The sequence below is a fragment of the Mandrillus leucophaeus genome, unplaced genomic scaffold, assembly GCF_000951045.1.
Source record: "Mandrillus leucophaeus isolate KB7577 unplaced genomic scaffold, Mleu.le_1.0 Scaffold424, whole genome shotgun sequence".
NCBI lineage: Eukaryota > Metazoa > Chordata > Mammalia > Primates > Cercopithecidae > Mandrillus > Mandrillus leucophaeus.
In genome coordinates, this window is record NW_012104521.1 from 337,737 (window position 1) to 361,498 (window position 23,762).

The following is a 23,762-nucleotide window of genomic DNA, read 5'->3' on the forward strand; positions in this document are numbered from 1 at the left end:
TGGCAAAAGAAACTACCATCAGAGTGAACAGGCAACCTACAGAATGGGAGAAAATTTTTACAATCTACCCATCTGACAAAGGGCTAATATCCAGACTCTACAAAGAACTTAAACAAACTTACAAGAAAAAAATCAAACAACCCCATCAAAGAGTTGTCAAAGGATATGAACAGACACTTCTCAAAAGAAGACGCTCACCATCACTGGCCATCAGGGAAATGCAAATCAAAACCACAGTGAGATACCATCTCACGACAGTTAGAATGGTGATCATTAAAAAGTCAGGAAACAACAGGTTCTGGAGAGGATGTGGAGAAATAGGAACACTTTTGCACTGTTGGTGGGAGTGTAAACTAGTTCAACCATTGTGGAAGACAGTGGGGGATTCCTCAAGGATCTAGAACTAGAAATACCATTTGACCCAGTGATCCCATTACTGGGTATATACCCAAAGGATTGTAAGTAATAAAATACTATAAAGACACATGCACACGTATGTTTATTGTGGCACTATTCACAATAGCAAAGCTTGGAACCAATCCAAATGTCCATCAATGATAGACTGGATTAAGAAAATGTGGCACATATACACCATGGAATACTATGCAGCCATAAAAATGAATGAGTTCATGTCCTTTGTAGGGACATGGATGAAGCTGGAAACCATCATTCTGAGCATACTATTGCAAGGACAGAAAACCAGATACTGCATGTTCTCACTCATAGGTGGGAATTGAACAATGAGAACACTTGGACACAGGGTGGGGAACATCACACACTGGGACCTGTCATGGGGTTGGGGGAGGGGGAAGGGATAGCATCAGGAGGAATACCTAATGTAAACGACGAGTTAATGGGTGCAGCACATCAACATGGCACATGTATACATATGTAACAAACCTGCACGTTGTGCACATGTACCCTAGAACTTAAGTATAACAACGACAAAAAATAAAGCCTTTTATGCCCCCCCAAAAATGTTTTGAAAATAAAATTCAGTCTTGCCTTTCTTTTATCATTTTAAAGACCTTATTTCTAGTTGATGTTCCTATTTATTTGAAAGAACTTTGCAAATAAACTCTAAGTAACTGGTAAAGGAGATGAGTAAATTACAATACATTTCAGGATTTCAAACACTTTCATTTCAAATTCTTCACTGAACTGCCCGTTTTATTTATATGTAGTTATCTAATCGTGGGGTAGAAAAGTTCTTTCTTTTTTGTTTTGTTTTATTTTGAAATAGAGTCTCGCTGTGTTGCCCAGGCTGGAGTGCAGTGGCGCTATCTCGGCTCACTGCAAGCTCCTCCTCTGGGCTTCACGCCATTCCCCTGCCTGAGCAGCCCGAGTAGCTGGGACTATAGGCGCCCACCACCACGTCCGGCTAATTGTTTGTATTTTTAATAGAAATGGGGTTTCACCGTGTTAGCCAGGGTGGTCTCAATCTCCTGACCTCCTGATCCGCCCGCCTCAGCCTCCCAAAGTGCTGGGATTACAGGTGTGAGCCATCGCGCCCGGCGGAAAACTTTTTTCTAAAGATGTGTACAAAGGCAAAATCTCTGAAAGAAAAAAGAGAAAAATAACAAAATTGGATGGTAAATATTAAACTGGAGAAAGTTTATGTACCAAATATCACAAATAGCTAATGTCCTCATTATATAAGGAGACTCTCTTTATAGACTATAAATATAAATTATAATATAATTATGAATGACCAATACATTTGTTAAAAGATTTTTGATACCCAACTAGAAACAGGAAAATAGTATTTTATTAGCTATTGCATGTAAAAATGAAATGGAATGGTCATCCCATGCATGGTAGTGCCTGTGAAGAAGGGGGAATCCCAGTCTCCTGAGTCCAGTTGTGAAAAATATCTATGGGGCGGACACTTAGGCATACTTCAAAGCATCTATATCTTTTCCCCTAGTAATTCTCCTTCTAGAAATATGTACTAGAAAATAATTTTAAACTGGACAAAGATATACATATAAGATATTCATTACAACTTTATTTCTAATAGCAAAAAGTATAAATGAGTTGATGGTATAATAATTATAGGTTTATTAAATATATTTTGATATAAGGAAATATGCCATCACTTAAAAATAGTTAATGCTACAAGAAAAATGTTAATGTTATTTATGATATTCAACTTTTTGGTATAATATTATATTTTCTACAGCTTAGTGCAGATTGCACTTTTGTTTAAAAGAAAATATGACTAAGCATAGAAAAAATACCACACACACACACACCCCAAAATGTTAATAGTTGTCTGCTGTGAGGTGATATCATGAATGACTTTAAAAAATATTTTTCTCTGTGCATTTCTGTATTCTTATATTTCTTTTAAAATTTACATGTATTACTTTATTTTGAAAAACTTTTACTTTAAAAATGAAAAATAACCTTCTTCTTGTTTTATCTATTTCTTCTGTTTGTTAACATGAAGCGTTTTTGCATTTCTTCAAGGTTGTATTTTCACTCTTCAAGTTCGCACTGAGAAGGATGGCCATTTCAGAGGACTGGGAAATCCCGAAGGCCACCCAAATGCTGGACGCAGTGTTGGCCAGTGTCATGCTTCTCCCTGCAGTTTAATGAAATGTGGCAACGGTGGGACATGCATAGAGAGTGGAACTAGTGTTTAGTAAGTATAACGTTATTAGGAATGAAAGTAGCAGGTTGTTTGTGCTCTAACTGGTACTCCACCCTAACTGGCATTCCACTTGTACAAACTAGGAACACAAACAGATGCACGTATTTAAAATGTTCTTATGTAGACTTGTTACATGATGGGAGGACAGGTGAAGGCAACTACAAATAGGATCAGCACAGCATTTATGCCATCTTAGTTCTGTTAAACAATGACAATGAATCACTACATCTCATTCCAGGCACCATGAAAAATATCACTTAAATCCATACTATTGAGAGAGTAGACAGAAATGTTAACCACACAAAGGCTTACACATTGGGATTTGCTTTCATATGTAGGTTTGAGCCGCTTTATAAAGGGCAATAGTAAAGCTACACAATTTGACTTCTGAACTACTTTAGTATGAAGCCAACATGGACCCATTGAGTGAGAAGGAAAAAAGAAAGGAGAATGTTTTTATATTAATTACTCCTTTTGCTGAGCATCTCATCTATGCAAAAGTAGTATATGAGGGGTTCTGGGAATATGCTAAAGAAAGTGGAAGTAAGCACTCTGTTATTCAATTTCTTACACTCTAGCTACTCATAAATTTCTTATGTCTCATACATGTATAAGACAGCTAAAGAGAGATTTGTCAAAATGCTCCCTACAGGATGCATGAGAAGATGTAATGCACTTCACCAGGAACACTGGCTCCCTGAAAAGCAGCTGGGAAAGTGGAGTGTCAGAGTTTCTCCTGAAGGACAGAGTCTACCATGAAGAAAGTGTAGTTTTAAAAGACATGAGTGAATCTCTTATTCACCCTAAACAAATTCCTTCCACCTCCTCGCTAGAAAATGATCAAAAGCAAAGCTCAAATAACTGATAGTCACAGTAAAATTTTTTGGGGAAAAAAAAATGTATAGTTTGACTCAGCCCATGGAATTACTGAGGACAAAATCTAAGGCTTGGGATGCCACCATCACAGAGCAATAATTTTTGGCATTAGCTTTACCATTATAATTTTATCATTCCTTCTCTACAATTTTTAATGAAACCTTTAGCTTGCTTTACAAAGTATGCACTCTAATTTGCTCTACAACTAAATTTAATTAGGAGTACACGTTTACTTCACTTTATCTAAAGAGTTGTAGTCATTCTTCAGGTGTTACTACTAAGTATTTTTGTTATTTTTTGACGTGATAATAAACAGGGATCTAGAAAGTAGCAGTAGGAAAGCATATGAAGTTGAAGGTGAAGGTGGGGAATCCATCCCCACCCTATGTTATTCCATGTGGACCAAACAGCCTAACAGTTTGAACCTAAGAACCATATATATGTATCTTGGAATATATAGTACCAAGTAGATAGGTACTTAGAACCATTTGCAGATTATTTTGATTAATATAGAAATTCTATTGAGTTCCGATATTAAACATAATACCTTACAATTGCACAGGACTTTGTGGGTAACAAAGCATTTTTTATATATTATTTCCATTGCTCCTCACTAAAACCCTCTAAATTACTCAAGGCCAGTATCCTAATTCCAATTTTATACAGGGAAAATAAGCCCCAGAGACTGTGAGTAATTCGAGAGGATGTATGAGCACCCTGTGAGTAGTACAGCAGGACTCAAAATCAGATCTTCCATTTCCTGGGTCAAGATTCTCTCCAGAATCTAAATAGCAAGAAATGAACTTAAAAGCAGCGAATAATTTTAATGAGGTAACAAAAGTGTTAAGTAGCCATTTACTGATTGTAACCTGTTCACCTTAATTTTTTAAAATGACGTTGAAATTGTCTTCAACTGGCACTTTGTATTTTCTCCAAATTGAAAATACGTTTCTTCATAACACATATCCTGGGAATTTCATAGATTGCCGTGTGGGTGGAAAACAGTATCTCAAACATGAGGGCCTAAATTTGAATAACAAATAGACTTAAGCGATAATGTACAGGGGGAATGATACATCTGACAAATTTCCTTACAGGATTCTAAAAATTTTTCTTATCAAAATTGTGACCAGTTTTGGGATCCTCTTATTGACTTAATTACAAAATAATTACTAACTATAAAGATTTACTGCAGAGCCAGAAGTAGCTCTTGTGACCAACATTTAATAACATTAAATTTACAGATCCCTGAACTTAAAACAGGTGAATTTTATGGTAAGTAAATTACACCTCAATAAACTGTTCAAAAATATTAAGTCTCCCATTCATAGACATTCAGATCCAGTGGCAGCAGCAGTTTAAAGAATTTTATTCCTTTTGATAGTTTTAAACAATCCTTTTCTAATCTCAGTATAAGAATACCTCCTTTAAAGAAAGAAAATATTGTGCTTTGTAATATACTTTTCAAAAGTGTTTAATAAGTTTATTTCTGTCCTTGTCCTAGTTACAGATATTTAATTTTCTATGGCTCTAAACTTTATTTTTCAACTGAAGCAGGGTAATATTAAATTGAATTTCTAGGTAACCTTCTAGACAGCTCAAAGCTAAAGTTTCATCTTTTCCTGAAAAATAACTAACACACCTTTTGAAATATTTCTTAAATGCTCAAGAGGCAAGTACCAACACAGAAGCACCAATTTTATGGTGCTTAGAATCAATTATAAAAGCAAAACCTCGAAGCTGATCAAAGTGTCTTAACAATGAACAGTTTAATGTTATAAATTTAAAACAACTCAAAATGCTCCCGTTAGCTCCCTTCCTCTTAGCTGGGATGGGAGGCATTGTTTGGGTACATAAGGGAAAGTCTTATTCCAAGCAAGGAGTGAGGTGGGGCCCGATAAGTTTTCCAGTATGTTCAGGGCCCTGGTAAAGTGATGAAAACCCTTCTCTCCTGCTCCGAGTTCATCACCACACACAGATCCATCTGTGTTCTAATGGAATTTCTCAAATGTAAGTATCATAAGGCAGAGTTCATTTCAGGCCTTTATACTCCTGGGATGAGTTCTGATACAACAAATAAATGGAAAACTATTTCTGTTCTTAGTAGCCAAGGATAAAAAAGAAAAAAGGTTACATCAAAACGAAAGTTTTAAGTAAAAAAAAAAAAAAAAAATGGGTTTAGTTCTTAGTCCTATGTGTGTATGTGCTTGGTGTCTTTTTTTTTTTTTTTTTTTTTTTGACATAAATAAAATGCTTTAATGAAATGGCTGATTCCAAACCAAAAATGTTTAATGAGAAGAAAGATATTATTTTACATTTTTGCCAATCTCTTCCACCATGTCTAGCTTAATAGGTGTTTTTAAGCAAGTTTTATTTTATTTAAGTTGTACTTTTTTCCTTTATTTTCTTAATTGACAAATAAAAATTGGATATATTTATCATGTAGAACATGATATTTCAAAATATGTATACATCATGGAATGGCTCAAATGAGCTAATTAACATATGCATTACCTCACATATTTATAATTTTTTCTGATTGGAATATTTAAAATCTACTCTCAGCAATTTTCAAAATACAAGACGTTGCTACTAACCATAGTCACCATGTTGTACAGTAACCTGTGACTGAGGACAATCTACAGATGTGTCCTTTTAAGGAAAACACAGTGTAGCCCTGGCACCATGGCTCACACCTGTAATTCCAGCACTTTGGGAGGCCGAGATGCGTGGATCACCTGAGGTCAGGAGTTCGGGACCAGTCTGGCTGACATGGCAAAACCCCATCTCTACTAAAAATACAAAAATTAGCCAGTATGGTGGTGGGTGCCTATAATCCCAGCTACTTGGGGGGCTAAGGCAGGAGAATCACTTGAACCTGGGAGGCAGAGAGTGCAGAGAACTGAGGTCTCAACACTGTACTCCCGCCTGGATGACAAGAGGGAAACTCCATCTAAAACAAAAAGAAAAGCAGTGTAGGGAAAATAAAGTTACAAAAACAAGTTAGATGTTAAAATGAGTAGCTTAGACAGTAAGTACAATAGGAGTTAGAAGAATGTGGTTGTAAAAATGTAAAATGCACCAAGGATTAATATTAAGTTCATAAATGAGGCTTATTTACAACATAAATCTATTAGTGATCACAAAATCTCATTGATTCAGGATTTCCTAATTATTTTTTGTCTTAGAACTGCCTTTGAGCATTAGGTTAAAGCTAAAAACCCTTTCCCCTAAAAACTGAACATACTTGGAACACAAAAATGTGCTTATCATTTTGGAGGTTTACAAACCCCTAGAACCCAGTAATAGGTTCTCTAAGGTCTGCCAAAGTTCCCAAATTAAGCATCCTTTGCCCAGACTGTCTTCTTTTATATATTTGTCCAACAATGCTTAATTCAGTCTTCTATTACTCCTCAGCTGGACATGTAATTGTTTTCCAACTGGTGACCTGTTCCCTAAACACTCCTAACCTTAATCCAGATCTTCCTAAAATCCTCTTTGCTCTTAATCATTTTCCTGCTCAAAATGTTTCCTGGTTTTCCATTGCCAATGCAGCAAAATGTAAATTTTTAATCTGTTGTCAAGCTATGTATGACTGTTATCAACCCGCCTCTTCCTGTTATTCTTTTTCTCTCTGCATAGCAAACAAATTAATTGTACTACTCTATCCCACCTTCCAAGAAACACTCTCTCCTTACCAAGCAATCAGCTGTGTTTCTTGTGAAGCTATGGCCAGCTTGGTAACTCATTACCTTGTACTAGTTCTCCTTTTTTCCTCCTCCCTTTGCTTCTCTCTCACTGTTACTTCCTTGAAAGAGTATTCCTTACTTCCTTGGAATTGCCCTTAACTCCGTCTTCTAGAGATTCCAATTTTAGATAGATAATTTTTCTCACCTATGAGGTTGGCAAAAAGCTAAAAATATGATTAATCTAGTAGTGAGGCTATAGAGAAGCAGACACTATTATGTATTAGAGCAACCTAATTTCTCTATTTGTTAAAACAAAGACTGGAAACTGCTCAAATGTTCATCACTAGGTATCTGGTTGAAAAAGCTAAGGAATGTTTATGTAATGGAGGACTTCATATATATACATATATATATATATAGACCTTTTATATGTTGCTATGGAGTGATCCTCAGGACTTATTAAGTGAAAAAAGTCAGGGTAAAGAAACATGTAAGAAAAGGGGATAATAGATATAAACAGATATAAATACATAAATATAGATACACATACAAATAGGCTTATATTTTTCTAAGAAAAAAATGCAAGATTACACATACACAATTTATAAATGGTTATCTATAGGGTGAGGGAGAAAACAAGAAGTAGTAAAAGGATAAAAGCTAGACTTTCTAACTATAATTTGTTTTTAGTTTTTATTTGGAACCAGGTAAAATGTTTCACATGGTAAATCAAAAAAGAAAAAGACCACTCTTTGAATACTGAAGGAAAATAAGGAAATGAATAAATTCAACTGTACTTCAAGTTGGTAGCATAACCAAGCAGAAAAGATTTAATTCAATTGATCTTAAAACACAATATGTTTACTATACAGTGGATTATGGCCTAAAACAAAAAGAACCATAAAGATATTCTATTGCATCCTGTAGTCTTGATGTTAGTGGTAACATTGATATTGTTATTTTAAAACTATATATAAAAATACACAAATAGCATTATATTTATATAACAGATAAATATACATAAACCAAATGAACAATTAATATTAATCATTAGGAACTAGAATTTTCAGCATGAAAGAGATCTAGGCATAAAATCAAAGAAGTGAGAATCATTCTACTCCTTAATATGAATTGGAATTAATGTATGAACATATTACTTAACTTTCTATTCAGGGGGCTGAAGAGGGAGAATCACTTGAACCCGGGAGGAAGAGGCTGCAGTGACCCGAGATTGCACCATTGCACTCCAGCCTGGGCGACAGAGCAAGACTCCATCTCAAAAAAAAAAATCTTTCTTTTTAAAAAAATTTTCCCAGCTATATCCGCTAAAAAGATTTAGAAACAATAACTCAGTATCAATGAACACCTCTAGTGCCAAAATTGTCATCTCCAAATACCATTTTCCACTAAAATGAACCAAGACTTCTTGGAGACTTTTACACTCAGCTCTAGGAGAGAAAATATATTATATAAGCCTAGAGATCTTTTTAATGCCTGAAAGCAAGAATGTTAACAAAGACAACTATGGTTATATTAAAAGACAACAGGAGCCAACTTAAAGAGACTCCCACTGGCCAAAGATGAGACATTTTCAGAAAATTATCTTTCCATAGTCAGAAAATATGAAAAACTTATTTGAAGAGCATAGATTCTAAAATAAGCTCGCATTTTTTTGTTTCTTTATTATTTAAGCAGCTGGAAAATAAGAGTCAGAGGTAAGAATTCACTGTGGATTTTCATCAAGCCTCCCTACACTGTGGCTTAAGAGTAAACTCTTTTCTCTCATGGTCTTTTTATAGCTCAGATGTCAGTTACTTTCTACCAGACCCTTGACATCTACATAAATTGTGAAGATTCCAAAAGGAAGGTTTATGTTCTCAAGTCGTCTCTAGCTCAACAGTCTTTCACCCATAGTGACTATTCCATATCACAGATGCCTAAAAGCTATAATCAACTTCTTTAATTTCTATCAAATTAACAAAGCCATTTCCACTTTTAGAACAGATTGTTTAGATTGGTGCAGGGGGGTGGAGAGAGGTGACAATGTTGAAGGAAAAAAGTTTATATCATGGCCACCTAAACAACTTCCAACTTGTATTTTGGTCACCGCACCACTGCAGTAAATACATGGCAATTCCACCCATTTTTGTCTTCTGTCCTTTGCTTTGCTTTTTTCCAACTGAGTCTGTAGGTTAAAACAAACCACAATTCCCTCCTGGTCTCAGGCAGAATAATTTATCATCGTATTTTGTAGTCCAGGCTCATGTTCATCCCAATGCAACCAGGTTTCACTGTCTACTCCAAGCAGCTCATGTAGTTTCCCAAAGACAGTTCTCTCCTTAATAGGAATTCTGATTCCAACTGTTAATATACTACAATGTTCAAGCTCTTACACCTGGAGAACTACAAAATAAAGCCTACAGACAACTGCCAGTATTTTCAATAGTACATAAAGAGTCATTTCGTCTCATCCTTCTTAAACTCTGTGAGGTATCACCAAGGACCTAGGTGAGTATCTCACCAGCAAAGAAACGAAGGCCATGGGGGAATGTCAGCAGGTGGAGTGATTATTATAGCAACCTGTCCTAGTAAGCATGTTGAGTTTCAATATGCCATCACATTCCAGTGTACGATGAGGTTCATTTGTTTTAGCACTTGATTGTATATTCTTCAAAGGCTCAAATTTTGAGCATGTCATTTAAAATTCAGCAAATTTTGGCAGATAAAATGTTATACATCATATCACACTTACCTTGTTCTCCTAACTTGTTACTCAAATGGAAATAAGCCATAAAGGAAAGCAATTTTATATGAATTAGTCATCCACACAGGAGATGACCTGAGAAAATAATTCAGCTATGTTTCCCTTTTTATTTAAATAGCAGAGAAATAAGTTATATATGCAGAACTAGATTCCTTTAGGTTGTGTGATCACCCATTGCTAAATTACATGCATTTATTCTATTATTCATATGACTTTATCATCACACCACATAGATTTTGTGTCTGTGCTTTTGCTTATGCATAGAAAACCCACAAATCTATAACCAGAACTTTTTTACAGATCCAGCTCAAGGTAAATTTTCTCCAAGAGCTTTCTTTTCCCGTTCTTACCTCAGCCTCAACATATAAAGAAGAATCTCTCTTATCCAAAGCATCAAAATCCATATTTGATAGGTAACCTGAAAAAGTAGGCTAAGCAGAGGTTATATTTTTCTGTATTAGCTTCTCATCTGTAATCTGAGGGCGAATAATAGTATTACTTTGTAGGTTTTATATGGTGATTAAACAAATTACTACATCTAAAGTACTTAAAATGGTGCCTGGCACTAAGGTAAAGCCCTAAGAAACTTTGAATATTATATTTTATATATTATATATTTCATACAAATACATTATTCTAAATAAAGTAGCAAGTCCTCAGGGTGGGGAACAAGTCCATGTTTTCTATTTTGTACTCACCTTGGTAACGATGTACAATGCTGCTCTATATTCCCTCTTTGGTAATATTTAGTAAGTGAATGATATTTAACAAAAAATATTAATTCTTCTATTATCTCATTTTCAGTTAATTTTTTATATCCATGTTCATACTAAACTCTTACAGTCTTAGACTTGCCTAATTACAAGAAAATTAAATTCTTCATGTTGAATTTCTATAGTAATGAGGAAAAATTAACCCATAGAAGTTCTAAGCTATAAAATTGACAGTCAGAACTAAACAATATATCTGCAATTTAGGAATTCAAATCAGTTTCATTCTAAATGAACAGAAGTAAAATAATTAACTATATTAGTAAGAACACACTGTAATATTCATCTCTAGATTTACTATCATGATGAGCTGTTACATTTCCAAAGTGTTTAATATTTTATTCTCTGCTATCATCTGTTTATGTTTGGAGACAGAAGAACCCACAAATTTTTCCTTGTACTGACAATTAAGGATATGTAACATTTTTTGAATGGTCTTGAAATAAGAAAACAGTGCTCTGTATAGTGTCAATGATTCCTCAGTATAATTTAAGTAGTCTTAGCTATTGTATGCCGGGTGCATGTTTCCCACCTCTTTGCCTGCTAGTCTATTTAATTAAATCTGCCTTATGTCCTGAACTATCATCAAATTTACAAGCCATGTCCCTAGAAGCTTATAGAAAAAAAAAGCTATTTTATCACCCACTCTTACCTCCAATGCAGTCTAGCTAAAAGTGGCTTTGTTTTTTCAGCTTTTATTTTAGGTTCAGGATGTACATGTGCAGGTTTGTTACATAAGTGTGTGTTGCTGAGGTTTGGTGTACAAATAATTCCATCACCCAGATAGTGAGCATAGTACCCAATAGGTAGTTTTTCACCCCACATTGCCTCCCACCTTCCTACATCAAGTAGTCCCCAGTGCCTATCGTTCCCATTTGTTTGTGTCCATACGTACTCATTGTTTAGCTCCTACTTATAAATGAGAATATGCAGTATTTAGTTTTCTGTTCCTATGTTAGTTTGCATAAGATAATGGCCTCCCGCTGCATTCATGTTTCTACAAAGGACATGATTTCATTTTTTCAATGGCTGTGTAGTATTCCATGATGAATATGTACCACATTCTCTTTATCCAGTACCCTGTTGATGGGCATATAGGTTGATTCCATGTCTTTGCTATTGTGAATAGTGCTGCGGTTAACATACAGATGCATATGTCTTTTTCATAGAATGATTTATATTCCTTTGGGTGTATAGCCAGTAATGGGATTGCTGGGTTGAATGGTAGTTCTGTTTTAAGTTTTTAAAGAAATATCCACACTGCTTTTCACAGTGGCTGAAGTAATTTACATTCCCACTAGCAATGTTTAAGTGTGCCCTTTTCATTGCAACCTCACCAATGGCTGTCATTTTTTTTTTTTACTTTTTTATAATGGCCATTCTGATTGGTGTGAGTTGGTATCTCATTGTGGTTTTGGTTTGCATTTCTCTAACGATTAGTGATGTTGAGCATTACTTAATCTATTTGTTGGTTTCATGTATGTCTTCTTTTGAGAAGTGTCTGTTCATGTCATGTGCCCATTTTTTTAATGGGGTTATCTGTTTTCTGCTTGTTGAATTGTTTAAGTTCCTTATATATTCTAGACATTAGACCTTTGTTGTTGTGTAGTGTGTGAATATTTTCTCCCATTCGGTAGGTTGTCTGTTTACTCTATTGATAGTTTCTTTTGCTGTGCAGAAGCTCTTTGGTTTAATTAGGTCCCACTTGTCAATTTTTGCTTTTATGGAAATTGCTTCTGGGGACTTAGTCGTAAATTCTTTACCAAGCCCGATGTCTAGAATGGTATTTCCTAGGTTTTCTTCTAGGGTTTTTATAGGTTTAGGTCTTACATTTAAGTCTTTAGTCCATCTTGAGTTAATTTTCATAACATATATAGTGAAGGGAAGGGGTCTAGTTTCAATCTTCTGCATATGGCTAGCCAGTTATTCCAGCACCATTTATTGAATAGGAAGCCCTTTCCCCATTGCTTACCATTGACTTTGTTGAAGATCAGGTGCTTTTAGGTGTATGACTTTATTTCTAGGTTCTCTGTTCTGTCCATTGGTCTGTGTGTCTGTTTCTGTACCAGTGCCATGCTATTTTGATTACTGTAGGCTTGTAGTATAGTTTGAAGTTAGGTAGAGTGATGCCTCTGGCCTTGTGCTTTTTGCTTAGGATTGTTTCGGCTATTTAGCCTCTTTTTTGTTTCCATATGAATTTTAGAATAATTTTTTTAATTCTGTGAAAAATTATGTTGGTAGTTTATAGGAATAACATTGAATCTGTAAATTGCTTTGGTCAGTATATCCATTTTAACAATATTGATTCTTCCTTTTTATGAGCATGAAATCTTTTTTCATTTGTGTCATCTCTGATTTCCTTCATCAGTGTTTGGTAATTATCATTATAAAGATCTTTCACCTCCTTGGTTCCGTGTTCCTAGGTACTTCATTCTTTTTGTGGCTATTGTAAATGGGATTTCATTCTTGCTTTTGTTCTCAGCTTGGACGTAATTGGTGTATAGGCATGCTACTGATTTTTGTACAGCGATTTTGTATTCTGAAATTTTACTGAAGTTATTTATAAGTTCTAGGAGCCTTTTGGCAGAGTCCATGGGATTTTCTCAGTATAGAATAATATCATCTGCAAGGAGAGATGACTTGAATTCCTCTCTTTCTATTTGGATATCTTTTCTTTCTTTCTCTTGCATGATTGCTGTGGCTAGCACTTCCATTACTGTGTTGAATAGCAGTGGCGAGAGTGGGCACCCTTGTCTTGTTGCAGTTCTTAAGGGGAATGGTTCGATCTTTCGCCTGTTCAGGATGATGTTTGGCTATGGATTTGTCATAGACTGCTCTTATTATTTTGAAGTATGGTCCTTCAATGTCTAGTTTGTTGAGGGTTTTTAACACAAAAGAAAGTTAAATTTTATCAAAGTCTTTTCTGCATCTGTTGAGAACATGATATGGTTTTTGCTTTTAATTCTATTTATGTAGTGAATCACATTTATCAATTTGTGTATGTTGAACCAGTCTTGCATCCCAAGAATAAAGCCTATAAAAGTAGATTCTTTATGTTTTCCCTTTACTATATTGCTATCCAGTTGTCCCTATTTCACTAACAACACCATGCTCTTTCACGGTCCCAACACTTCCACAGGATTGAGAGACATAAAATGGTAACTAAAGCGTGGACTTCCTCACTTATTAGCAGACTTAACCTCTCTGTTCCTCAGATTCCTCCTCTTCAAAATGAGGATGATGATAGTACCCTTCTTATAAGGTAATAGAGAAACTAAAAAGGTTAGAAGAGTGCCTGACACATGGTAAGCATCAAATAATGTTTGTCATTACTATAATTTTTCTTCTTTCATACCAACACACTTACCAAAGCCTTGAAAATGCCTCTCACATCTACACTTCAACCTCTGCATCCCCACAGCAATTTTCCTATTCAGGACTTTTGCCTCCATCTGCTTTCTTATCCCAGCCATGACCTATTATATTTATTCATTTATATGTTTATTCCTTGAATAGTCAATTAAAACTTACAATAAACCAAGAACTGTTTTGGGCCTTGAGACAATAATGAAAAACAAAACAGACCCTAGCTCTGGAATTAATGGTCTAGAGTGCTGGGGTCAGAAAACTATGGCATATGGGCCAAATCTGGCCTACCACCTATTTGTGTAACTAAAATTTATTGGGATACAGCCACACCCATTTGTGTGTTTTCTGTGGCTGCTTTCAACAATGGCAGAGTTTAGTTATTGCTACAGTGTCTATATGGCCCACAAAGCAAAACTGTAAACTGCCTTGCCCTTTACAAAAAAAAAGGTTGCCGGCCCCTTTTCTAGTAGCAAAAATATGCTACGATCTCACTAAGATTAAAATTACGTCACCAGAGAGCTTATTGTTAAACTATGCAATCATCCTACACATAACAGATCAATATTCTTAAAGTGTGCCTCATCATTCGTGTCATTTTGTATACACCTGTCACTTAAAAGTTGAACTGAAGCCAGGCACAGAAAGGCAAACATCACATATTCTCACTTATTTGTGGGTTCTAAAAATCAAAACAGTTGAACTCATGGAGATAGAGAGTAGAAGGATGGTCACTAGAGGCTGAGAAGGGTGGTAGGTAACAGGGAGGTAGGGATGGTTAGCGGGTACAAAAAAGTAGTGAGAATGAATGAGCAAGAACTAGTATTGGATAGCACAACAGGGTGACTATAGTCAATAATAATTTAATTGTACATTTTAAAATAACTAAGAGAGTATAATTGGATTGTTTGTAACACAAAGGACAAATGCTTGAGGGGATGGATACCCTATTTTCCATGATGTGATTGTCACACATTGCATGCCTATACCAAAACATGTCATGTACCCCATAAATATGTACACCTACTCTGTACCCACAAAAATTAATAGTTTTTTAAAAAAAAGTTGAATTGTCTCAGCCTGTTGTTCAAAGTCCTTTGACACCTCCTCTCAGTGCATGCATTTATACGGGCAAATTTCACTTTGGCAGCCTTTCCTAAGCCTTCCCTTAGCCTTCCCTAAGTAATCCACTAAAATTACTTAGATATCCATCCACAGGATACCATAATACCCATTTTAGAACTCGTCCCATCTTATTAAAATTGTCTCCTTACTAATCTGATTTCTCCAAAATACAGAAGTCCATGAGGTCAAAAATGGACCCTCCTGTGTTGTAGAATCTCAGTACCAAGCACAGTACTATCCTCAATCCTAAGATAAGCACAGACAGCTAGCCTGTAAAAAATAATAAATATTCTTTAAATAGATACCAACCTGTCTTTGTTTTGTTTTTACATTGCCCACTATATAGACACCTCACCTCACACACACACTTCCACAAAATCTACTTTTCCTCAGGGCAGAGTAGTATATGTGGTTAAGGGAAGAAATATTAATGAATTAACATCAAGGGTCAGAAAAATATCACCCAAAGTAGAGAATAACTAATGAAGGCTTGAAATTTTTTGTTATCTATATTTCACAGGGTGTTATAGAAACCAAGGAACAAAAAGAAAAATTTGGCCTTGCACAAAATCATTCTCACTAGAATTATATAATCACTAATTATATATTAAACATATAGCTAATTGTTTCAGACCTAAAAATTCTGAGACAAACTATATGATGCTCTGATTTGTTATTTTTTTCAAATAAGATTTTAGCATCTATATTATATTATGCTTAATGTGATTTATCCACTTTAATATCCAAGCAAGTATTTTATTCCCATAACACTATGTTATATACCTTAAATATATACAATAAAGTGTAAGTGAATTAAATAAAATAAATATTTTACCATTGTGAGTTCTATCTATAAGGCAGTGAGAATAATTTTGTTTTTAAGCTTTTTTCAAGTAGATAAAAATGAACCACTAGATGGCGCAATCGTCACTTTTAAAAGTAATGACAGAGCATCGTGTTTAAAAATTATTTAATAAGAATTTTTACTATAGTTTTATTTCTTTTGCGAAATTACTCATTCTCTTTTTTGTATAAGAAGTCTTTATACATTCTATACTCTTTTTGATCTTCAAAAATAATCTTCAAAAAATATAATTTTGTAGCAGATTAATTCTGTATTTTGTTTGTCTCTATTTTGGAGAACCCTATACAATTTTCCGACTTTTTTTGCACAACTATTAATTTAGATGCAACAAGCATATAAAAGTATATGACATAACTAAAAGGTCTGGGAAGGTGTGATCAACTGCTGTCCTTTTCCAGTTTAACAGTTTCTGACCCCTATATCTCACACCCAGTTCTAGAATGTGCTCTTTAGACTGGCACGGTGGTTTATGGCTCTCTGACTGTAACAGGAATTTTAAGTTAACCCTTTCTCTCATGTACTCTTTAGTGTAGTGTTTTCAGAAGAAGAAGAAAGGAAGGGGTATGGTGGGGAGAGAAAGGGAAGGAAGAAAGGGAAAAAGGCAGGTAGGGAGGGAGGCAGGGAGGGGAAAATGAACACACGGTGCCCAGATAAATTTGAATTTCAGACAAACAACAATTTATCAACTATATATATATGTGTGCATGTATATATATGTATATATATGTATCTATATATCAAGATATATAACAATAAAATCTCAAATATTATTTATTTAAAGTTCAAATATTGTATGGGACATGTATTAGTCCGTTCTCATGCTGCTAATAAAGACATACTTGAAAATGGGTGATTTATAAAGGAAAGAGGTTTAATTGACTCACAGTTCAGCATGGCTGGGGAGGCCTCAGAAAACTTACATCATGGTGGAAGGGGAAGCAAACATGTCCTTCTTCATGTGGTGGCAGGAAGAAGAATGAGCGCCCAGTGAAGAAGGAAGCCCCTTATAAAACCATCAGATCTCATGAGTACTAACTCATTATCATGAGAACAGGATGGGGGAAACCTCCCCCATGATTCAATTTTCTCCACCTAGTCCCTCCCATAACACATGGGGATTACAGGAACTACAATTCAGGATGAGATTTGGGTGGGGACACAGCCAAACCGTATCAGGACATACTTCTACTAAGAAAAGTTATTCATTGTTTAACTCATGTTTAAATTTAACTAGATGCTCTGCGTTTTGTCTGACAACTCTGCCTTTGATGGGTCTATCGGAAAGTTTTCTTCTGGGCTCCTCCCAATATCACTCTCTAAACCCAGACAAGGTCTCTCTTTCAGCTGAGTATTCCCCATTACCCCTCAGCTTCTGCTCTAGCCAGAAACCTCTTACTGCCCAGGTATCTTAGCCAGAAGGACACCTCTTGGTCAAGATTCATTTTTATATATCCTCAAGCTGTTGTTCCTGACTATGAACATCCCTTTCCTGGGATTCACTCACATTTGACTTGTCTTCAGCATGTTTGCAGCTCTTTCTGCAACCCCAGGAGCTGAGCCTGTGAGTTTGCCAATGCCAGAGAACATATACCAAGCTCTCCAAGTGGTCCTGCTAAATCTCTTTCCACTAGGCTTGAAGTTAGGAGACAGCAATACCATGCACAGCTATTTCTCTTGGTGGTGGTGTGGGAGTTGGGAGAGAGACTTACAATGCAATTTTGTCCAAAGAAACGATTCTCAAAAAATTATCTTTCTACTTTTACACTCTGAATCTTTTAAAGTCTTTGATGTGGAGTCCAGTAATCCTGTAACCAGTTATTAACTCTCTCCTTTGACAATTTAGGTCTTAGAGTTTGAATCACAATTCATTTTGATCTCTTGGAACTTCAGTTAAAATTGACAAGTTAGCATCAAGGCAATACATAGTATGTATCCATCTCTACACAAGTGCTCAAACCATGTGACTTTCTCTCAACCCACAGCTGCAACTGTACCACTAGGTGGAAAGGAGCATTCTGCACAGAGACAGTTTCCATCTGTGATCCTGAACATGACCCTCCACACCACTGTAGCAGAGGAGCAACCTGCATTTCATTACCTCATGGATACACCTGTTTCTGTCCTCTAGGAACCACTGGAATCTACTGTGAACAAGGTAAAGCAGAATTTCAAGTCATTTTGCTGTTCACAAATATAACTAAAATTAGGAATTTCAAAGTCAGTTTTCTTTTTGAAAAGTAAAAAAGTACATATAATAAAATTAGAATCTACTCTCCTCTTTTTCGAGTATGTTTGACATTATACTTCACAGATAGACTAGTACTTAAAATTCAGTAGTACAAAAAATATGGCTTTTAGTATTGCTTTATTAACTCTAAACTCCCTATTTGTGTGGATGTTCTAGATGTTTTGTGCTAAATGCAGTTAAGTCAAGTGAGCTTAAGTTCATAACTCAGTTCCAAATCAAGACTTCATCTCTGTGAGCCTCTCCTATCTGTACTTTCCATCTCACTCAAAACCCTCAGCAATATCACAAGACCATCAGCTTCAGAGGGAAATTAGAGAGGAGAAATGGTCCCAAGTCCAGTAGTAACAGTCAGAAGCAACAATGTCCTAACTACTGGGACAATTTATGGTAGTGCCTCTAAAAGAGCTCAGCAATCTCTGGGCGCTCACAAGCTGGGCTATAACAGTACTTCCAGATCTGATCTATCTTCTCTTTAATCCCTGGCTGGGACTTCCAGAACAGCATTAGGGAATCCAGGAAACTCCCAGTTAGTGAAGCTGGAGAGATTAAGCCAGGAAAATAAAGGGACATAAAGACCTACCTGCCATATCCTAGCTTTCTGAGACTGGACTATCTACTATTTCTCTATCCTGCCTCACCCACCACCCAGAAGATGAGATGGTGGGTGAGAGAGCTTTAGCTCTCTCTTCCCTATTTTAGAAACAGAGGCTGGGATAAAAAGAGTACAGGAGTCAATCACCAGTTGTACTATATCCACCTTTGCATTATTTGGATGTTTTATTGTAACATCATATTCATATTTGTGATAAGAAAAAAATTAATACTTCTAGATAACTTTATCAAATATATTAATGCAAACATGCTATTCCTATATTCCTTGATATTCTACTTGTGTTTAACTCTCCAAAAGTTAAAATTGTTAATAAATGGAAGACATTTGAGGGTTAGAATAATAGTAGTTTACAGGAAAAAATGTTTAATCATGTCTTGAGAGTGTAACTATGAAATAATGAGATGAAGTTTTGTATCTGGCTTACATAAACCAGTCTCTCATAGTGACACTAGGGATCAATCTTGATCTTTAAGAAACAGTGTTTCTTAATTCCTAGAATATGCCACACTCTTTCCTGGAGTAGAGATTTTGTGTTGTTTCCCTCTGCCTAAAATGCTTTCATCTGCCCCTCCATAACAGGTGCTAACACTTCACCTTGCTAATTTAGGGAAGCGTTTCCTGATTGTCTTTTATAGAACTGAGGGCAGTGACCATGTCTGTTGAGTCACCCATCATATAGTGCAGAGCAAAAAAAAAAAAAAAAAAATTTGGTTAAATATTTAAACTTAATAGCAATAATAAAAACTAATTGTGATGGTTTTCATAGGATAGTTCCTTAGTGAAAGGCAAAGTACTCAAAAATTAACCAAGATGAGTACCTTTATAACTCCCAAAGAAATAGCTTTTAGAAATGGAAAGAAATAATATGACAAGTAACATAAGGGCTAGTGAATTTAACAATAGGGCAAGCCACAGTTTTGATGCTTAAAGGCTCAGACAGTGAAAGTTTGAAAGATAGATTAACCCAAAATTTGTGTGGATGTGTGGATATATATAAATGGATTATATACACAGACGGCAGATGAAGATACATGAATGGATGTATAGATAGAAGATAGATAGATAGATAGATAGATAGATAGATAGATAGATAGATAGATAGATAGATAGATGGATGATAGATCGATACATACATACATACATACATACATACATATGTATTGGAATAGTCAGAGTAATGAAATTACTTTTACAGAAAGAAAGTCTAGAAGATTTGATTAAAGGTGCCAGAAAACGGGTGACATCCACATAGAATTCTAACACAAAATTAACCAAAGGTATACCTTGATATTCTATAAAATAACAATTTGATTAGAATACTTTAGAATCCAGAGTATTCATTAAAATATTATACCAAGAATTCTGGTTCACACATTTTGCAAGATAGACAATATGTCCAGTTACTTTTCTCATATATTCAAGTCTTGCTTATTTGCTGACTTCTTTTGTGTTATAGCAGTCCTTCCTGTTATAACTTATGATTTACAACTATACATGTAACCTCTCCTAAATCATAAAATCGCCTCAGTTTACTTTTTCCTCATAATATTGGTAAATTGCTTTTTTCATGACTAGTTTTAATATTACTAAATTCTAGCTATTGTGCATCAATGACATATAGCCAAGTCAGATTCCATAATGTGTACGTTTTTGACTTTTAACCCAGCAAATAATGAAAATGTTTCCTTTTTTGTTTTCACATTTTTTCCATTCATAGTATAATTTTCTTTTCACTCATTTCTCATTCCATAAGGTAAAGAAACCCACACATGCAGACATTTTGCATGAAACAGACAAGTGTTCAAAGTACTTAAACATTTTTGTCATGCCAACAATTCTTTATGGTCCAACCAGTCCCTGATTTCCACTGAAACTGATTCTTGCTAATGGAGTAGTTCAATTCTTCAAGCCCTTCCAACACATGGGATGGTTTCCAGCCAAGTCCTTGGTTTTCCTAATAATAGAGAAATTGGTCCAACACACAGTAGATGGCAGTTTGAGGAATTATTACTGTGTTTTCCTGTTTTCAAATACTCATTTTTCAGGTGAAGGTGGCCATGTGGAACACAGCAAGCAATGCACATGCTTTCTTCATAGAAAAAAAATAAGCTTTAGTCTTTATTTCACTATTTTCAATCCCATCGTGATCATTAATAGAGATGTAGTTACATGTGTATTAGATTCTCTATCTCTATGAACTTATAATAGTCATAAAAAGTAAAAGATAAGTAGGCACTAGCTATGATTCCTAGGAACACACATTTTACTTGTTTAGTCTTCTATGCTCTTCAATACAACCTGCTACATTATAAGTGAAACTGGGAGAGAAAGTGAAGTATACATAATAATTCTGAAGTTTATATAAACATCAGGCTCTTTGAGCATTTAAATGAACAGATGTGGCAACTAAGCCTTAGTAGAAAGAAACAGACACATTTCTATTTCTAACCTTAGACATTGGGCAAGTAACTTAACTCCCCTGAACATCAGGTTTCTCATGTGTGAAAAGGAGATATTTAAGAATCTCTGTTCGTGGGGAAGTTTTGGCCAAAGTCTGGGGAGATTTCATTCTACTTTTGTCAAGTCTGAAATTTTTATTAGTTTTTACAAAGCAGTGAGTGAAAAGTCAAGAACTTTAAGAGACGTATCTATAAGGTTATTTTTTCAATAAAGTTCTTTTTTCATTTCCATTCAAGATAGCATTAATAAGCACAAAAATTACATACATTGAATTTTTAGCCCCTGATAACTGAAGTTTCCTCCCTCAAAATGTTTTATGTATTGAGTCATAAATACCCTGCCCCCATTCTAGGAAGGCAGACAAAAACAGTGTTTACAAACAATTTCTACAAATAGGACTTGGTTGCTACTTTCCCTTAGGCAGGTCTGCCCACCTTCTTTTAAACTGAGATGATTGACAATGATGAGATCCAGCCACAAACTTTACTTTCTAATATGGGGCAATAAGAGGAGGCTCCCTTAGTTTTTAATCAAAATATTACTGGTGACAAGCAAGTCGAAATTATCATGACCATAGGGGAAGATACAAAGATCAGAAAATAGGTCATTATTTCATTTCCTCCACTTGATAAAATCTATAAACTTTACCTTAAGAAAAATAGGAAAGCAAGCCTTCTAGTGTCATGTTCTTACAGCAGCCAAGGAATATCACAAGGCAAATGGTAAAGAAAGCCCTATAGTCTGAGAGTTAGAATTGTCAAAGACTAATCTAGCAAAACTCCAAAAAGAGTATGATATGGAATCAATAAAATAAGGAGGCCTCCACAGTGCCTAGCATATAACTAGAACTCCATCAGTATTAGTTGCCTCCTACAGAGAAAGAAAAAAAGTGTCAGATTACACTTGGGTAAAATGCAGGCCATGTTCACACAGATGTTTTTATCATTTTTATTTTAATAATATGGATTAGTTTTAATAGATTCTTAAGTTTAAATATTTTAAACCTCCTATTTTAAGAAGATAATGTTTTCTATATAAAAGATGTAAAGATTTTCAAATTATTATGATAAATGTAGTAGACATTAAGTTTCCAAAACGACCAAATAAAATGTTTAAAACAACAACAACAATAGTCAGGTGCAGTAGCTTATGCCTGTGATCCTAGCACTTCGGGAGGCCGAGGGAGGAGGACTGCTTGAGGCTAGGAGTTCTAGACCAGCCTGGGCAACATAGCAAAACCCTCATCTATACAAAAAAAAATAGAATAATTAGCCAGGTGTGGTGGTGCCTGCCTGTAGTCCTAGCTACTTAGGAGGCTGAAGCAGGAAGATTGCTTGGGGTCACAATTCAAGGTCACAGTGAGTTGTGATCATGCCACTGCACTCCAGCTTGGATGACAGAATGAGACCCTGTATCTAAATATAAAGCAAACAAACAAAGAAAATCATTCTCAATCGAGTAATAGCAAATTTTTTAATTTTAAATAATATTTGTGGACAACCCACTCAGGCAACATGAAGAGATCCAAAGCAGTATAAAATAGTGTCCTTCTGGAATCCTCCCTTATTAGGGGAACCCACCCCCAACTCAACATAGGTTCTTTCTATTTTCCCTAAGTGTCAGCTGGTCTGAGAAATAAAGAGAAAGAGTACGAAGAGAGGAATTTTACAGCTGGGCTGCTAGGGGTGACATCACATATTGGTAGTTCCATGAAGCCCACCTAAGCCGCAAAAGCAGCAAGTTTTTATTAAGGATTTCAAAAGGGTAGGTGTATGGACAGGGAGTAGGTCACAAAGATCACATGCTTCTGAGGCCAATAAAGATCACAAGGCAAAGGGCAAAGCAAGACCAAAAGGCAAGGGGCAAAGTCAAAAACTCCTGATAAGGGTCTATGTTCAGCTGTGCATATATTGTCTTGATAAATACCTTCAACAACAGAAAACAGGGTTCAAGAGCAGAGAACCCATCTGACCTCAAATTTACCAGGGTAGGGTTTCTTCCCCACCCTAATAAGCCTGAGGGTACTGCAGAAGACCAGGGCGTATTTTAGTCCTTATCTCAACCACATAAGACAGACACTCCCAGAGCGGCCATTTATAGACCTCATGCATTCCTTTCCCAAGGTCTTAATTATTTTTTTTTATTTTTTTTTATTATACTTTAAGTTCTAGGGTACATGTGCACAATGTGCAGATTTGTTACATATGTATCCATGTGCCATGTTGGTGTGCTGCACCCATCAACTTGTCAGCACCCATCAACTCGTCATTTACATCAGTTACAACTCCCAATGCCATCCCTCCCCCCCACCCCCTCCCCATAATAGGCCC

At 35.5% G+C, this 23,762-nt stretch overlaps 1 protein-coding gene across 1 annotated transcript in view; it reads left to right on the forward strand.

Moving 5' to 3' along the window:
* EYS (eyes shut homolog (Drosophila)) overlaps positions 1 to 23,762 on the forward strand; it is a 272,013-nt gene that overhangs the window by 228,948 nt on the left and 19,303 nt on the right. The window contains exons 7-8 of the mRNA XM_011993063.1: positions 2,473 to 2,647; positions 18,094 to 18,266. Coding sequence (XP_011848453.1) covers positions 2,473 to 2,647; positions 18,094 to 18,266 — 348 coding nt within the window. The remainder of the gene's footprint in view (positions 1 to 2,472; positions 2,648 to 18,093; positions 18,267 to 23,762) is intronic.